Below are 16926 nucleotides of genomic sequence, written 5' to 3' on the forward strand. Positions count from 1 at the left end.
GGTCAAAGCTGAAGGAGAAGAAATTTTATGCTTGGTGTATTTTATGGCCCATTATTATCTCCCATACATGCCCAATGCTTCTCCAAGGGGCACAGGAGAATGTGTCTAGTGAAAGCATTGGGGAGGGTGCCCCACTTTCCACAGGATGAAGGAGAGATCAACCTCACATGAGACTCCGTCTGAAGCCGCCCTTACCCCAACCTCAAAGGAGGTATGGACTACTAGGCTTCTTTCCAGCTCTGGAAGCTTCCATGGCCTCTGTGAACTCATTGCCTTTCCCAGGGAGGCCGTCCTTAGATCCGAGTCTCTGCACTGCTGTCCCCTGACAACTTTACCATGGTGGCTGGGGATAGTAGTGACGGATTTTCCTTTGTCCTGCCCTATCTGCTGCTCATTATGTGTGGGAGGAGTCTGGAGAGGAGAAAATCGATCACTTCCCCCACACCCATCAAACATAACAGCTATGATTTAGTTCTTCCATCGGGTGGGAGAAATCAGAATTGGATGTTGGTATAGACACAACAGCCACCGCAATGAAGGGGAAGGGATAGAGTGTATATATACATATATATGTATATACATGCATACATATATAAGTGTATATATGTGTTTAAAGTGGGAGGATTTCAAAGTCGGGGGAGCCTGCCATCTTAGCAATGTCAGGAGCTATTGGTTTCAGAGGGCGTACCCCAATTCCCATCCTAGACATGGAATCTGGTCACAGATATGGTGGAGGGATGGAGGCAATGGATATCTTGTTCATCTAGATTCATGTCATCAAGACTCCTAGGGGGACATTCCTTAAGTGACTCCACATGAACCTGAGAGGAGGGCATTTGAGCTTCTTAACCTCACACCCCAGGTCTGGGCTCCTCACCATATGACTTGCCCTAGTACCACTAGGCACATCAGAAGCTAAAAGCAAAGTGACTTAAAGGGTTGGGTGAGAAGCGGGCACCAGCAACGGCAACCTCTGAGCATCTCCTTGGTATTTATCCTAAACATCACTCACAGCCACTTCCAGAGCTGCGGGTTGTAAGCTCCAAGAAAGCCCCTGGTCCCAAGGCAAGACGGATGGTGAGATGAACGGGTGGACAAGGGAATGCCAGCAACCCAGGCGCATGGAGCAAGCCGCTCTTCTTTCATGAGGAGGCTGACGCAGGTGGCAACCCCAGGCAGACACAAAGCCCAGCAGCCGCTCACCTTGCCAAGCTCTGTGCCGGCCAAGGTTAGAACTGTGGGTCTCTCGTGGGACCGCTCCTCTCACAAGTCCAAACCCCACTAACCAGCAAGTGCCCTTGAGTATGAGTCCAGGGCTGATTTGCTGTTCTGTCCGAGGGAACCCCAAGGGCCTTGTGGCTTTAACAGGAAGGAGTCCTCCTCGTTTTAGCCGCAATCGTTTCTTCCTCTCTTCCTGCCAGGGTGATTAAATTAGCAGGCTGTTCTCCTTGGAGAACATGTGTCTACAGTCCCGGGAGGCACTGTCCACTTGCCTGTCTGAGAGGTTTGGAGAAGGGAAAGCAAGGGGTGTGTGTGTGTGCCTGTGTCCCTCCCCGTCCCTGTCCCTGGGAGGGTCTCTCCCACCTGGGATGGACACCTAGCCAGCATCAAGGACCACAGGAAGGCGTAGCACTGGGGCTCAGCTGCAGGAAGTCTGGCAGGTGGCCGCGTACACGCTGCTGCCCACGGTGGCCCCGCTGCTGACGCTGCTGGTGGGACACTTGAGGGGTTTCATGCTACTGTCCCTCTGGATGTTCAAGTGCTCCAGCCTCCAGCGCTCCCAGCTCTTCCGAAACTCCATCTGGACCTTCCGTGGGAAAATAGAGAGGGAAGCGAAAGCCATCAGGCAAACCAACTGCCCACAAAATGGCCCTGTTATTACATTAGCAGGAAAGGGAAAAAAATCCGCTGGATTATATTAAGAGACACAAGTCAAGGTCTTCAGGCGCCTAAATTAATATCCCAATAAAATTGTTTATTGTTGTCTCCTATTTTCTGCCTCTCCTCGGGAGAGAGATGGGCTTGATGACCTAATTGGCCCTTTCTCTCTCTAAAGTCAGTGATTCAGCTAAGTACCTTCTACAATCCATCACAGTATTGTTTAGCAGAAGAGAATGAGAGCGAGGTAGAGACGCAGGGATGGGGGTAGAACTGGGAGAAGATGGGGTCTCTTTATGAAGTGCTCTCACCGTGAGGCTTAGACAAGTGAAAAGGGAAGGCATGCCCACCCCTAACCCTGGTGACACCCTGCAGCTGTCTAAGCTCCCTTGGGAGCTTTTGCTTTGTTTTGTCTGGGTCTGAGGTCATTGTTGTTTGTTTTCTGAGAGCATACATCTCACTATATAGCCCAGGCTTCACCCTCCTATCTCAGCCCCTTAAATGCTGGGAATTACAAGTGTAAACTAGCAAGCCCAGATTCCCCTTAAGGTTTTCACTCAGTTTCTGAATCTCCCAGGGCAGGGAAGGGGTGAAGGAAGCAGGACTAGACAAGACCCAGGACTTCTGTGCCCGGTTTTGAACCTATCCCATCCAGGGAAATTGAAGGGAGCTTGGCTGGGCAATCTGCCCAGGTGAGCTCAGCCACCCAGATCCCCCATTGTGCTGAACTCAGGCCTTCCCAAGGGGAAGAGGCCCCTTAGAAGGTCAGACGCTGGAAGATCAGATCGCTGGGGCAGAACGATACACAGAACACTGAGAGGCTCCGAGTCCCTCCAGGGCTGGTGGTAATGCTGGCTCCATGGCAGTTCTGGGACTGGGATTCCAGAGAGAGCTCTTACAAGCTGCACAGCGTGTCCTGAGGGCTGGATCACTCTTCAGGGAGTTTTTCTCATTGTCTGCCTTTCCATCCTCACCACCAGACCTTCCATCTAGGAGTGTCTAGGGATTGTGTTCCTTTCAGATCCAAGCCATCAGGAGAGCCAGCGGCCAGCGGCTGTGTACAAGAGGCTCACTGCCAATGCCCCCACCTGCCCCTGAGCAAACACCCCTCCTCTACTCTTTCCATGTCATCCGGCTTGCTAAGCCCAGCCAGATACCTTGTGTGGTCACATGCCATCCCTTAAAAGAACTTCTGCACTGGGTAGGGCTAAGATCACCCAGATCCCGCCTACCAGGGCGCCTTGGTGTCCCAGACAGTGTCATGGAGCCCAGGCCTAGAGGGTAAGGGAAAGAGGCATAGCAGATACTACCTGTGGCTGCCTTGCCTGGCTGGGTTTGTGCAGTGCTGATAGCTGGGGTGGGGACATTGAGCCCAAGGGGAGGGCGCCCTTCCGTCCAGCTGCAGGAAAGCAAATCCCCCACGGTCTCCCACTTGGAATAGAGGGGAAAATTAGTAAACGGAGGCACAGCTGAACCAGTAAGACTTAGAGCACATGATAGCTCGATTCTGTTTCCCTTGGCACTTTTTCTAAGCCTCCATGGTGGCCCCAGCCATCACTTGTCCTCAAGAACCACCCTCCAGGGGCTGCAGAGGATGGGCTGGTCAGTAAATCACCTGCTTCAGAAACCCGAGGTTCTGAGTTCGGATCTCCAGAACTCACATAAAAAGCTGGGCAGGGGGAGCTGGAGAGATGTTCCAGCAGTTAAAAGCACTGACAGCTCTTCCAAAGGACCCAAGTTCAATTCCCAGCAACCATATGTGGCTCATGAACATCTGTAACTCCATTTCCAGGGGATTCAGTGCCTTCTTCTGGCCTCCATGGGCACACAGACATACACGTGGGTGAAACAGTCAGACCCATAAAACAAAACTAAATCTTAAAAACAAGTTGAGCATGTTGGCTCAGATTTATAAACCCAGCACTGGATGGGGGTGGTGGGTGGGACAGGTGGATTCCTGGGGCTTTAACTAGTTTTTGAACTCCAGATCAGCAAAAGACTTTGTCTCAAAACCAAGGTGGTGGGTGTCCGAGGAAGATACTTGGCACAGATGTTGCACTGGCCTTCACACGCTTGTGCACACATACATATCCACACACCCAAAATAAAACGCCATTTTGGTTCCCTTCCTCGTTAACCCTGGGAAGCAGCCATCACTCCTCAAGTAAAACGGAGGCAGCAGAGGAGAAGAACGTTATTTCCCCAGGAATTATAAATATTTCCCCAGGGCTCAGTCAGGATTAGAACCCAGGTCTAGTCTGACTCCAGCGCCCTCATCTAACCTCTGGCTTCCTGTCTGTCACAGTCTCCGGCTGCATCTCCTCCCACTTAGCAGAGAGTCCCCGATAGGCAAGGCTGCATATTCCTGCTCTGAGCACCCACGCTCCCAGCACAGTGCTCAGCCTGCAGCAGGCACTCACTGCAGGTTGCTTCTGTGAGTCAAATAAACGACCACTCAACCAAGGAAGGGGCCTCTGAGGTGAGGTCCTCTCATTGATCAGTTAGAGAAATGAAAAAACAATACCCTGGGGCTGGTGAGATGGCTCAGTGGGCAAAGGCATTTGCCACCAAGCCTGATGACCTGAAGTGGATCCCCGGAACCCACGTGGAAGAGGGAGAGAATCGACTCCCCCAAAGTGTTCTCTGGCGTTCACCTGAGCTCGGTGGCACACAGAGCCTGCACCCCAATGAATGAATGGCTAAAAGGAAGTAAATGAATAAATGATCAGGCGTGGCATCTGCACCTTCCACTGTTAACCCTTCCCTGCCCTCTGACCACTGAAGCCCAAGATCCTTCCCCGACTAAATACCAATCAAGCTCAGGGTTTGGTAAATCTTTCTTATCTCCACTGACCCCTGGGCAAAAGAGGCGAAGATGGCAAGATGGCTTGAGGTCACACAGCTTAGCTGTGCAGAACAGGCTGGGCACTCATGGCTCCTGAGCACTCACAGCTCCTGAGCGACTTCACTGTGGCCCTCGACACCAGCCGCAGTAAACCCATCGCCAGTCCTCCCTAGACCCACTCCCCACCGACCAGCAGCTGGTGCAGGCCTTGACAGTCACACGAGACCAACGTCCAAGCCATCGTCTCAGGTCACAAGTACCTGGCATTGCCATGGCAACTCCTGGATCTGAAGAACAGCTCTTGTGGGCAGAGGCCACAAGAGTGGCTGGGGTACATGTGTGTGAAATCACTTTGCAATAAATCAGGCATGCCCAACCTGTAGCCTAAGGGCTACATGAATATTAGGACAGCGGCAAATGTGGCCCAAATCATTTGTGGATGGCAGTGGCATAAGGCAAGGTCAAAAGGTCAGACACCCCTGCTTGAAAGAGTCAATTAACCCTTTAACACAAGGCTGGGTCTTCCTTTAGCTCTTATTTCATTAGGGGTGTGCGTGTGTGTGTGTGTGTGTGTGTGTGTGTGTGTGTTGGGGACACAGAGTAGAATATAAAGGCAAGATATCATCTCAGTTTTTAGCCACAGTCAGGGACTGGAAGTTTCAACTAGAAAGACTGAAGCGAACCCACACTGCATAGCCCCACACCAGCCAATGGCAATAGCCCCAGCAGAGTCCCTACCATCCCTCTGCCGCCCTTACCTCATTGTTGACAAAGCAGTACAAGATGGCTACCATCAGGCCCTGCAAACAAGAGGTGTGTTAGCAGAAAGGGAGCCAAGAGGAGGCACCCGGGCAACTAGCCCCTGGGATCCTTCTCCTCAAATCAGGCAGCCCAGGCTGGCTTGGGAATAGGCAAATTTTTTTTCTTAAATTTCCAAAATAAATTTAAATGTGTCTGCGTGTACACGCGTGTGCGCACACACGTGCGTGAGAGCTTTGTCTGCATGTATGTCTGTATACAACATGCCTCGTGCCCCCAGAGACCAGAAGGGGGTGTCAGCTCCTCTAAGACCGGAGTTACAGGTAGTTGTGAGCTACCATGTGGGTGCTGGGAGTCAAACCCAGGCCCTTTGCCAACATAGCTCTTAACCACTGAACCATCTCTCCAGTCCTGTCAGACAAGGCTTTTTTGTTTTGTTTTTATTTGTTTGTTTCTTTTGTTTTGCTTTTTTTAAAATTTCCTTTCAGGAAATAGGAGGCTCCTTTCTCAGGTGCTAAGAAAGTTCCACCACTTCTTGAGGAGGCTAGATCAGGTAAAGCATGAAGAACTCGCCCACTCCAGCCAACTGCTGAACTTAGGTCCCAATGGCCCACAGCTAGGCAGCTGGGCTCTGTGTGTGTGTGTGTGTGTGTGTGTGTGTGTGTGTGTGTGTAAGGGGGGGTATCATGTGTGTGCACAAGTCCTTGGAGGCCAGAAGAGGATGTCTAATCCCTTGGAACTGGAGTAACAGGCAATTGTATAACACATGGATGCTAGGAACCACACCCGAGTCCTCTGCAAGAGCAGCAAGTGCTCTTAACTGCTGAGCCACTTGTAAAGAAACTTGTAAATCTTGTTTTAACATCTCCAGGCCTCAGTTTCCAGTTATGTCAAGTAGGGATAATCTCACAACTGTAGGTCCTGGGAGGACTGAATGCTTTGTAATAAATTGCCTGGCAGGCTTCCAGTGGATGGCAGCGCCTCTCTCTAGACGCCTAGTAGCCCAGGTTCATATCTTGGAAGGCTTCTGGTCCTACGGGCTTACAGAGAAGACTGACTTCTATGTCTGAACACCTGGGGACACTCGCTCTGGCTCTGCTCCCACAGTGTGACTTGGGGCCTGGATTGTCCTCCCAGATCTCATCCTGCTCATCTTCCCCACCTATATGATGTAGGTTGGTGCCCGCCCCTCCCTCACTCTGGGACATCCCAGGCCAGTTCCCCGAGCTGTGAGTCACCTGGAAGGAAGTGAAGGAGAGCTCTGTGAACAGTTTGATGAAGCGTAGGGTTCCTCGGGCATGTTCATCCATCACAAAGGCAAAGATGACCTCATGGGTCCCCAGGAGGGGGATGAGCGTCAGAGTGGACTTGGCAAGTCTGGAGATAGGGTGAGACCGCTTGTGTCATTCAGGCCCGCGTGCACAGACTGCTCTTTCTCTCTGTGCCCACCCCCTCTCTATCTGAGTCATGAACACTCTTCACTGAAAATGCCCTCCCTGGACAGGGCACCTTGGTAGGTGTGTGGGGGGCACGGTGCAGAGGTCAAGATTCCAGAAGCTCAGAGGCTGCTAAGAATAGAGAGAAAAGTTTAGGGGTTGCAGACCAGGCTTGGGTAGGAAAAGAGGGATACACAGGGCTCCAAACAGAGTGCCCCAGAGTCTCTCTCTGGTGGGAGGTAAGGCTGAGGGCACTCCTGCTGCCATCTTGGTTAAGGTACCTGCATTTGATGTCAGTTTTGCACATGAGATTAGCCTTCAGTTTGGATACCACAATGCAGATGACCCGGATGAAGATGAGAAAGTTGACCTGCAGAGTAAATCAGCAGAAGGCTAGGAATGTTCACCTTCCCCCAGTCATTAGCCTGGCCCCAGGCCAGGTCCACCAGCTCCCATTCTAGTCCCCAACTCTGTCACTCACCCCAATAGCAAAGAGAATGGGCAGTCGGATGATGAGCCAGTAGTTCATGTTGGAGTTTCTGGTCCAGCAGCTAGGGAGGGAGAGAGGCACATAAAGCATTCAGCTGGGCACTCGGAGGCCCCAGTGGCTAGTGCAGGACAAAGGTACAAGTGCTCGAGGCCAAGGGAAGTGCTCCACTCAGCCACAGATGCATGCAGAGTCCTGCAAGGGCATCACACACCCCATACAGAGTCACACACAGACCCATGCCTCTCCCCCCATCTTCATGGACCTCTGCAAGCAGTCACATGCACACCCAGCATCATACACAAAACAACAGCTATTCACTCTGATGTTCGTAAAAGCCATCAGGAAGGTACCACGCACTGCAAAAGCCAGCAATATTGACCATCATACAATCCCAGAGTAGGTTCAGAGAGTAGAGATCAGAGACTGAATTCATAGACTAAACTCCCGCTGATCCCATGGATCTTCCCAAACAAGTAGTAAACTTGTGCTCCAGGGTTCCGGAATCCCATAGATTATAAGGACGAGACCCCAGCACGCCACTGTCCTGCAGCAGGACACTCACCCCTCATCCTCATAGAGGTATTTGACAACGCCCCAGGGGATGACAAACAGCAGAGGAACACCTAGAGGAGGGGGGAAGAAGAGACAAAGGGGAGAGAGGAGCTGGCAGGACAGAGCTGCTGCCACAGTGCCCAGGTCCTCTCCACACCCAGACCCTCACACCCCCAGCACCTCTACCTTCCCAGCCCTACAAGCACGCTTGTGAGAATGGAGGTGAAGGGTTTCACACTCATGCCCCATGTTCTTCCTGGCAGAGCTCTTCATGGACCAGCTCCTCCTGTGTGCCAAGTGCCTTTGTCTCCAGAATCTTGGCTGTGAGACCCCAGGACAAACACTCGAGTAGCACCAGATCAGTACAATGTGGTGGGGAGAACATGAGGGATGAGGAGGGAACCAGAAACTCTCTGATGCTCTGTCCTCCTTTTTATCTGCCCATATGCCCATCTCAGTTCACTCCTTCAGGTCCCAGAAGTCCCTTCAGGTGTTTGTTCCCTTCCCCATGCACCTGTTCGAGGCCTAAAAGAGAGACAAGGCCTGTCCCATTTACACAGAGGCCTACACAATCAACAATTGCTGCCGTAAGACTTCCCAGTGAGTGCCAGGGTTTAGATAAGCATCAATGAAACACTAGTAGGTGGTGGAGTCTTCAGAATATAGGGCCTGTGGGCAGTCCTTCCAAGACGAATTTTTTTTCTTCCTGGCATGAAGGGGACTATTTACTCATCCATATGTACCCCAATACTGCAATGTGGTACCCCCATAAGAGGCCCAAAGAAACATGTCTGACTAATCTTTGACTTGAATCTATAGAACGGTGATCTTATAAATAACCCTGTTCTCTTTATGATAACAACTATCACAGGTATTATATTATAGCAATGCAAAGTTAACTAATACAGCTTATAGATAGCCACTTAGATGGTTCCCAGTGATTACTACCTCTGGGTATTCATCTTGTTGTTGTTGTTGTCATTGAGACAGGGTCTCAAGTAGTCCAAACTGGCCTCAAACTTGTTATTATAAAGTCAAAGATGACCTTGAACTTCTGATCTTCCTCCATCCACTTCCTAAGTACTAGGATTAAAGACTTGTGGTTTGTGTTGTGCTCTCTCTCTCTCTCTCTCTCTCTCTCTCTCTCTCTCTCTCTCTCTGTCTCCATTTAGTTAGGGGAGGAGAAAGAAGGGTAGTTGTTGTGCCAAAAGTGTTTCCTGACAGCCTACATTGAGTTCCCTACACCCAGGAATTGAAGGCTCCTGCCCACGTCTCCATGAATGAGCTTGGAAATAGATTCCCCAGTCAAGCCCTGGATGACAGCAACTCTGACTGACAGACAGATCCAACTAGACATTCTGAGTCAGGGATGCACAGCCATGTTGAACTAGAGACTTTTGAGTCCAGAAACTGTGAGATAGTAGTTTGTGGCTCTAAGCAGCAAAGTTCAGAGATCACTATTAGATAGCAATGGAAAAGCAATCTGGCTGGTTTCTAAGGTCTACACAATGGACTCCCTGGAGTTCAGTCTGCTTGTTAACTGGCAGGTGGGCTGTTCGCCTTCTCAGGGCAGATGAGGAACTGGACAGGAGGAAAGGACACAGGTAGGCACAGATTCTGGGGCTGTAAGCCTACCCCACTCCAGCCACCCTCAGGCTTCCTGCATCAATATTCTCATCACCTGCCTCCACCTATGCCTATCTCAAGCTGGTCATGTGGACGTCTGAAGTCGGTCACAATGTGCACATTGAAGTGTGTGGACATAGGTTCGTGTGTGTGGTGGAGGGTCTATGCACGCACATATGTGGTTTGGGGGCATCTCTCTCAGGTGTACATTTCCAGGGCAGAACTACTTCATAACCTTTCCAAACGCTGTCATCAGTGTCCTTAACTCATTGGTGTCCACACAGTCACAGCAACTGAGCAACTTGTGTGTCTGGATCACTGTACTGGCCCATGATTCAGAGAGGGGAGGGGAACGGGGGGGGGGACAAGGGGAGGGGAGGGGACCTAACAATGGACCAGTTGGCCGGCCATCATCAGATCTCCCTGTTGGTCCATTTACTAACTTTGCTATTACTATTGTTTAAAAGTTTAATTACATTCAGTGTGTGTGTGTGTGTGTGTGTGTGTGTGTGTGGTGTCCATCTCTATCTATGCCCAAGGGTGTGTGTATAAAAGTGTACATACCCACGTATGTGGGGGCCAAAGGCCAACCTCAGATGTCATTCCTAAGGATCTGTCTACTTTGTTTTCTGAGTCAGGGTCTCTTGGGGGAACCTGGGCTTTACCAATTAGGTTAAATTGGTTGGCTGGTAAGTCCTGGGCATGCATCTGTTTCTGTCTCTGAAGTGCTGCAGTTACAAGTGTAGGCCACAACTTTTTTATGTGGGTTCTGGGGAAATCAAACTCCTGTCCTCATGATTATCCAGTGAGCACTTTGATCGAGTGAGCTATCCCCACCCTATTCATTTTTATATAGACTAGCCATTCCAACATCCATGATACTTTCTAAACAGGCATCCATTGGACTGAACAAATAAGGGGATAACCTAGGAGGCCTGGGGCATGGAATAGACCCTGCCCCCTAGAATATGCCCAGTGGGAATGGAATAACTATATCAATGAGAGAAGGGAAGCTCTCTAGACAAGACCATGCAATTTCTTAGGTCATACATGTACAGAAACTTCAGACTCTAAGTCCTCCATCAGTTACTGGTCTTTCTCTCTGAGACCTCACTCCAGAATGAGCTGGATCATGTCATCAGCCCTAATGAGCTTCATCCATTCACTAACATCTGGTGAACAAGGACCTTGTAAAGAAACAGGGGCATGGCTCTGCACCTGCCAAGGTGACACACTCCTTCCAGGCTTCAGTGCTCTAAGACAAGCCAGGAGAGACAACCAGGTGCACAGAACAGGGCCTGGGATACCATGTTGTCCCACCATCACTTCTCACCCTTCTGAGATGCCCAACTGCGCATGGAAGGCAGCACAAGTTGATGCTCCTTTTAAGGGCTTCCCACAACTCCATCAGTCTTAACTTTTAGTTCAGCTGAGCAGGAAGCAAGATGTTTTCTGTCTATCCCGACTTGGGCTAGGACTCCTGGCATAGTCATAGAGCACGCAGGTCTCTGTGACTCTTCTTTTCTCTCTGATCCTGTCTCTCCCCACCCAAGTTCTTCAATAAAAGATGTTCTGGTTGGGGATGATGTCCCTGAAGGTCCTGAGCCCTGAGCTGGGGTAGGCAAGAAAGACCTAGCACCCTTCCCCATCCCTTACTTAGAGACCTCCAGAGTACCATATGTCTCCACTGACCCCTATCAACTCCCTGCTTTTCTGAACACATCCCTTTGATTGGTCCTGTCCTTAGGTTGCTATGGTGACAGATACAAACAGCGCTGATGTTATTTCCCAGAATGGACAGACGCGATCGTCCCCCACACAGAGGAAGCCCTTCCCTGAGTTCTCCTCAATGGCCAGTCCCTGCACCCACCCCTAGGGAGCATCAGGACGCTCCAGATGCCCCACCTGATGGGTTTGCCTGGCAGGATAAAGAGGTCTAGGAAGGAAGGAAGGATCAAGTAGGATGGACTGGGTCTCAGAGGAGGAGGAAAAGGAAAAGGGACTGTCGGGGACCTCTATGTGCCAAAGCCAAGGCCACTTTTACCTGTACAGAGACCTAAGCCTGCTCAGCAGAACCAGCAGGAGCCTGAGGAGAAAAGCGGAGGCCAAGACCTGTGTTTGGCAGGGAGACAACAAGTCCCAGAGTCAGGAGCCAGCTGCCTCTTGTGAGCGAGTGTCTGCTCTGTTTCTAAGGGCCAGTTGCTCTCTGCATCTTAGGGACCTTAATACTTTGGTTCTACTAACCCCCATTAGAGCTCCTCATCCCTGAGGTGGCTGAGGAGCACCCGAAGAAATAAGCAGGGTGCAAGGAGAGTGCAGAGGGGCTGAGAGGACCAGAAAGCAGGGCCCTAAGGGGCTGGAAACCTGACGCAGCTTCCTGAAGGGCGAACTGGCAACCTTGACATGAAGAGGATGCTCTCAGCACCAAGCAGCATTTTGGAAGGGCCGAAGCAGGACCAGGATGGGAGAGGACAGTTTGCCTTGACTGAGCTGAGAAGTGTCTGGAAGGCAAGGCTGGGAGAGGTCAGAATAGCTCTAGGGACTACCGGTTTGGCATGAGGAAAAAAGCTCTGGAACTTCAGGAGGCAATCAAGGAGGACTGACCACAGGCCTGTCCTCTGTTATGCCCCAGCTAGGGGTACTTGCTGGTCCCTCTGTGCGAGGTGTCTCCACTTGTCTCCCTGACACTGCAGGGCTCCAACCCATTCACCTCCCCCCACCCATCCTCCCCCCAACTGCAGTCCTTCCTATACTCCATGTGGCTCCCATGTGGCGAGAGGTAGAAACACAACCAGAAATGTTCCAGCAAAAAAAAAGGGCACAATGGATCTCAGTAGACTTTTTTTGGCTAGAACATTTCCAGCCGGGCTCCAGGCACATCCGCAGTCTACTGCTCTCCTCGGCTGCTCACCCCTCCCGACTTCCCTTCGTCGCAGCAATGACATCCTATGTCAGCCCTTACCCTGCTCACCCCCGGCCCACCGCGAGGCCCAGGATGCGGCATCTCCCACAGGACCTCATGCTGCCCTGCACTGGGTGTGAAACGCTCTGGGCACAATGTCCTGACTTCTGAGGGAGGGGTGGCAGGGTTAAGGGTCAGGTAGGGGAATATTTGGCCATGTGAGAGTGGAAGAATCTATTAAGAAAGGAGATTGCTTTAAAGGGAGGGTTCCACCCCTTGCTGCGGGTACCCATGGAGGCGGGGAGGTGAACGACAGAAGGCCTTACCCCAGCCTATGCTCAGGTACAGCTTGAAGACGCACTGCTCCGAGAACACAGAGAAGGCCAGCAGCGTGTAGAGGTACACGCCCTCCACCAGCAGCCAGTAGTAATTGGCCGCCACACAGTACTGCATGAGGAGGAACACCAGTCGGCAGCTTAGAGAGTCCTGGGGACAGAGAAGGGTCCCATGGGGACAGCAGCCCTGCTTCCCGCCCCACCCGCCGCTCCTCACGGTCCTGGCCTGGCCACTGTCCTAGCATGGTTAACATGGGATAGAAGGGTTTTCATATGGCCAGGGCCACTACTGGGGACACTCTCTGCTTTAGTTCATCAGCTCCCACCCCATCTGAAGAAGAAAGCACCTGCTATTGCCCCCATGCTGGGAGAACTGAGCCCCGGAGAAGCTGTGGGTCTGAATTTATATACAACTAGCACATGGCAGGGCTGGGGTGCAAACTTGGGCCTGCATCCAGAGAAACCTGTGTCCAAATGAATTCCCTAGGACAGAATCTCTTACCTTGGATACACTTGCCCCAGGAGGACTGCGTCTTCTGTCAGGCTAGGTTTCCCCAAGGTGGACTGCCTCCTCCATCAGACTAGGGGCTCCCTAAGGTGGACTGCCTCCTCCATCAGACTAGGGGCTCCCCAAGGTGGACTGCCTCCTCCATCAGACTAGGGGCTCCCCAAGGTGGACTGCCTCCTCCATCAGACTAGGGGCTCCCCAAGGTGGACTGCCTCCTCCATCAGACTAGGGGCTCCCCAAGGTGGACTGCCTCCTCCATCAGACTAGGAGCTCCCCAAGGTGGACTGCCTCCTCCATCAGACTAGGGGTTCCCCAAGGTGGACTGCCTCCTCCATCAGACTAGGTTTCTCCAAGGTGTACTGCCTCCTCCATCAGACTAGGGGCTCCCCATGGTGGACTTTCTCTTCCATCAAACTAGGGGCTCTGTGTGTTGAACTGTCTTTCTCATCAAACTAGGCATCTCTGGGTAGACTGCCTTCTCCCATCAGACTAGGGGCTCCCTGTGCTGTATTGCCTCTCCCATCAGACTAGGAGTTTCCCAAGGTAGATTGCCTCTCCCACAGCACTAGGGACTCCCCATGGACGGCCTCTCCCATCATATAGGGACTCCCTGAGGGCAAATCTGGGCTACTTCTGTCCTCACTCATCCCAGGCTTCCGCAGTGGACCCCCTCACCGATGTCCCCCCATCCCCAGGCTCCCCAGGCCACACCACACACCTGGTAAGAGAGGAGCCCATCCCACTGGTGCTGCTGGGCAGCCGTACTGTACATCCACTTGAGGGCGGCGTCCTTGATGAAGACGGACAGCGCGCGGAGGATGAAGGATGCGAACAGGTTCAGGTGGATGTAGTTCCGGGTGCAGTGCAAGTGTCTGAGGGAGAAAGCAGGGCCCCTCCCTGGCAAGATGGACAACACTGGCTCCCGAGCCAGCCCACACACGCATCAGGCACGTGAGCCTCTCTGGGACTATGTTGACGGCTTCTTCCCTCTGAGAATGCCTTTTTTCCTCACAACCTTGAAAATCCCTGAAGAGCTGCCTAAGAGGCCCTCAACCAAGCAGTCACTACCTGTTTCTTACCTATACTCTAACCTTGCTGTGGTACCTTCTCTCAGACAGTTACAGGTAACCAAAACACTACATACATTGTAACCAAAACAATGTGTCAGATCAGTTTAGGACATGACACTTCAGTACTGTTCTCTGGGGCAGTGTGTCTAGGCATATGGTAGAAATTTAAAAGGAAGCAGGTACCATGTCAGTAGACTCCCGGATGAAAATGTGTAGCAGGCCTGCGGAGGTGGCTCAGTGGGTCAGGGTGTTCGCTCTGCAAGCATGAGGACCCCAGTTCAGACCCCCAGCGCTCATGTGGAAAATCAAGTGTGCAGCTCTGTAACCTCAGTGCTGGGTGGGGGTGGAGCATAGAGATCAGAAGATGGCTGGGGATTGCTGGCTGCCAGCCTAGCTCCAGGTTCAGCGAGAGACTCTGTTCTCAAGAGGAGAAGGTGACAGTGACCGAGAGGGATGGCCAAGGGTTTTCCCTGGCTTCCACATGCTTGGTATGTAAGCCATGTGGAGAGCATGTAGATGTGAACATGTGAGCATGCACTCATGCACACACACAACGCACACACACATGCACACACATATGCACACATGCACGCACACACATGCACACACGTGCACACACACATGCACACACACACACACCCCATGTGACAAACTGAGGGCACCTCATCTGCCAAAAGGCTATCTCCCAAGCAGAAGCTAACATCATTCTTAGCAGAGGATCCTGACAACTATTTCCTCTACAACCCGCAGTCCCGTGAGGATGTGCGCTATTGTCGCCTCTAATTGCAGCCCTAGAGATCTCACCGCTACAACGGGGCCACGGAAGAGGTGGACCAGTACTGGTTATGGCTTACAGGCATTTTCGGAGGAACCCCACAATAACGTACGGATGAACCATAGCAACTAAAGAGTCCGGTAAGATTGCTGACGGCTTCCCTGACACATTCTAGCAATATGCAATAAAAAGAAATTGAAGATCCATTCGGAAGATTCTATTTGGTTTCCTGAAAATATCTCTAACAAGAGGATGGGTAAGATCATTATGGGCGACTTAATAAAATTGGCTTAAAATTATTAGAGAAGTCTTAAATTAGTGGGAAATACATAGTCACACCATACTTAGGAACAGAAATGCCACTGTCACGGTCCCATGTTAAATAATGAATTCAGAGCAGCTGTAATAAAATGCCAACTTTTTTTCATGGTACTTAAAAAATTTACAAAGAATGGCCAAAAGTCAAGAGAAGTGTAGATAGTCACACAGAACCATCAAGTGGCCCTTTCCTGTATTCCCAGCACAGGGTAGGCTGAAGCAGGGGGATCAGGAGTTTGAGGTAAGTCTAGCAAGACCTGTTTTCAACAAAACAGCCCTCGGCTGGGCATGATTTGCAAGCCTTTAGTCCCAGCACTTGAAAAGTGAAGGCAAGGGAATTCAGAGTTCAAAGTCAGCCTGGATTACGTGAGACCCTGTCTTGAAACGATCAATACACAAAAGGCATCAGAACATAGGAGTCTTCACCGTAAGAGAGCGAGGAGTTCTCTGTGTACCTGTACTGTGGCTGCACATATGTGTGCATGAACATGTGTATGTGTATGAGTACACGGGTAGGGGTTGGTGGACATTCTCTGCTGCTAGCCCTCACCTTCCACCTTGTTTGAGGCTGGGTCTCTCCTTCACTGTTCCTCGCACCAGGCTGTCCAGCCCAGGAACTTCCTAGGATACTCCCGACTCTGCCTTGTGTGCCACTGCAGGAGCTCCAGGCCACAAACACGTGCCACCAGTGGGTTCTGGGGATGCAAACTCAGCTTCCCACACTTGGGCATCAAATGTTTAACCACCGGAGCCATCTCCACAGCTGAGAGACAGGATTTCTTTTCATTTCTTTTACTTTATGTATGTATGGTATATATGTATGTGTATGTGTGGGCCACACATACACAAGAACACTTGTGTGGCGGCCACAGGTCTGGGAACAAATTTGGAGGAGTCATTTCTTTCCTTGTGCTGTGGATTCCAGGGATGGCCTTTACTTACTGGCCTGAGACCTTACATTTCTAATAAATCCTTAGGAGACAAGGTGCTGTGGTTGGGAGCAGGGTAAATAAACAGACCGAGAGAAAAGGATGCAAACAACAGAAATCAACTTATAACTCCAGGGAGCCATGTGGAAAACCAAGACTATCGGCAAAGGCACACAGCAGTGGTCACCTATACATGGAGGGATGGGAAAAATCCCTGATTCCCACCAAACACAAACTGAATTCCAGGGGGACTGCAGAGCCACAAGGGCAGAAGAAGACTCGGCTGCTTCTTGAAGGGAATGGAGCTGAGAGGCTTTGCAACCATCAGATAAGAAATGATCGCTGGAGGGAGAGCAAAATGAAATCTAGTCTTCAGGAAAAAATTAATAAATGCCTATCGACCGATAAAAGTAACTTTCATTAATCAATAGTTCCTATTGATACATTTTTACTTAGCAATAAAAATTGATAGTTGGCCAATTTCATCTCATCTAAGTGCCGAG

At 51.0% G+C, this 16926-nt stretch overlaps 1 protein-coding gene across 2 annotated transcripts in view; it reads right to left on the reverse strand.

Moving 5' to 3' along the window:
- Nucleotides 1-1262: 1262 nt before the first annotated feature.
- The window catches only part of Glp1r (glucagon like peptide 1 receptor), a 34756-nt gene continuing 19092 nt past the window's right edge, over nucleotides 1263-16926 (reverse strand). Inside the window, exons 6-14 of one of the 2 annotated variants that reach the window (XM_057752003.1) lie at nucleotides 14050-14203; nucleotides 12815-12974; nucleotides 7971-8031; nucleotides 7400-7469; nucleotides 7200-7288; nucleotides 6721-6859; nucleotides 5482-5523; nucleotides 4403-4577; nucleotides 1665-1807 (exon numbers count right to left, since the gene is read on the reverse strand). In XM_057752003.1, coding sequence (XP_057607986.1) covers nucleotides 1737-1807; nucleotides 4403-4577; nucleotides 5482-5523; nucleotides 6721-6859; nucleotides 7200-7288; nucleotides 7400-7469; nucleotides 7971-8031; nucleotides 12815-12974; nucleotides 14050-14203 — 961 coding nt within the window. In that variant the 3' untranslated portion in view covers nucleotides 1665-1736. Of the gene's footprint in view, nucleotides 1808-4402; nucleotides 4578-5481; nucleotides 5524-6720; nucleotides 6860-7199; nucleotides 7289-7399; nucleotides 7470-7970; nucleotides 8032-12814; nucleotides 12975-14049; nucleotides 14204-16926 lie in introns of both variants that reach the window. The other variant, XM_057752004.1, reaches the window with a different exon arrangement.

This window comes from Chionomys nivalis, chromosome 19 (genome assembly GCF_950005125.1).
Source record: "Chionomys nivalis chromosome 19, mChiNiv1.1, whole genome shotgun sequence".
Classification (NCBI taxonomy): domain Eukaryota; kingdom Metazoa; phylum Chordata; class Mammalia; order Rodentia; family Cricetidae; genus Chionomys; species Chionomys nivalis.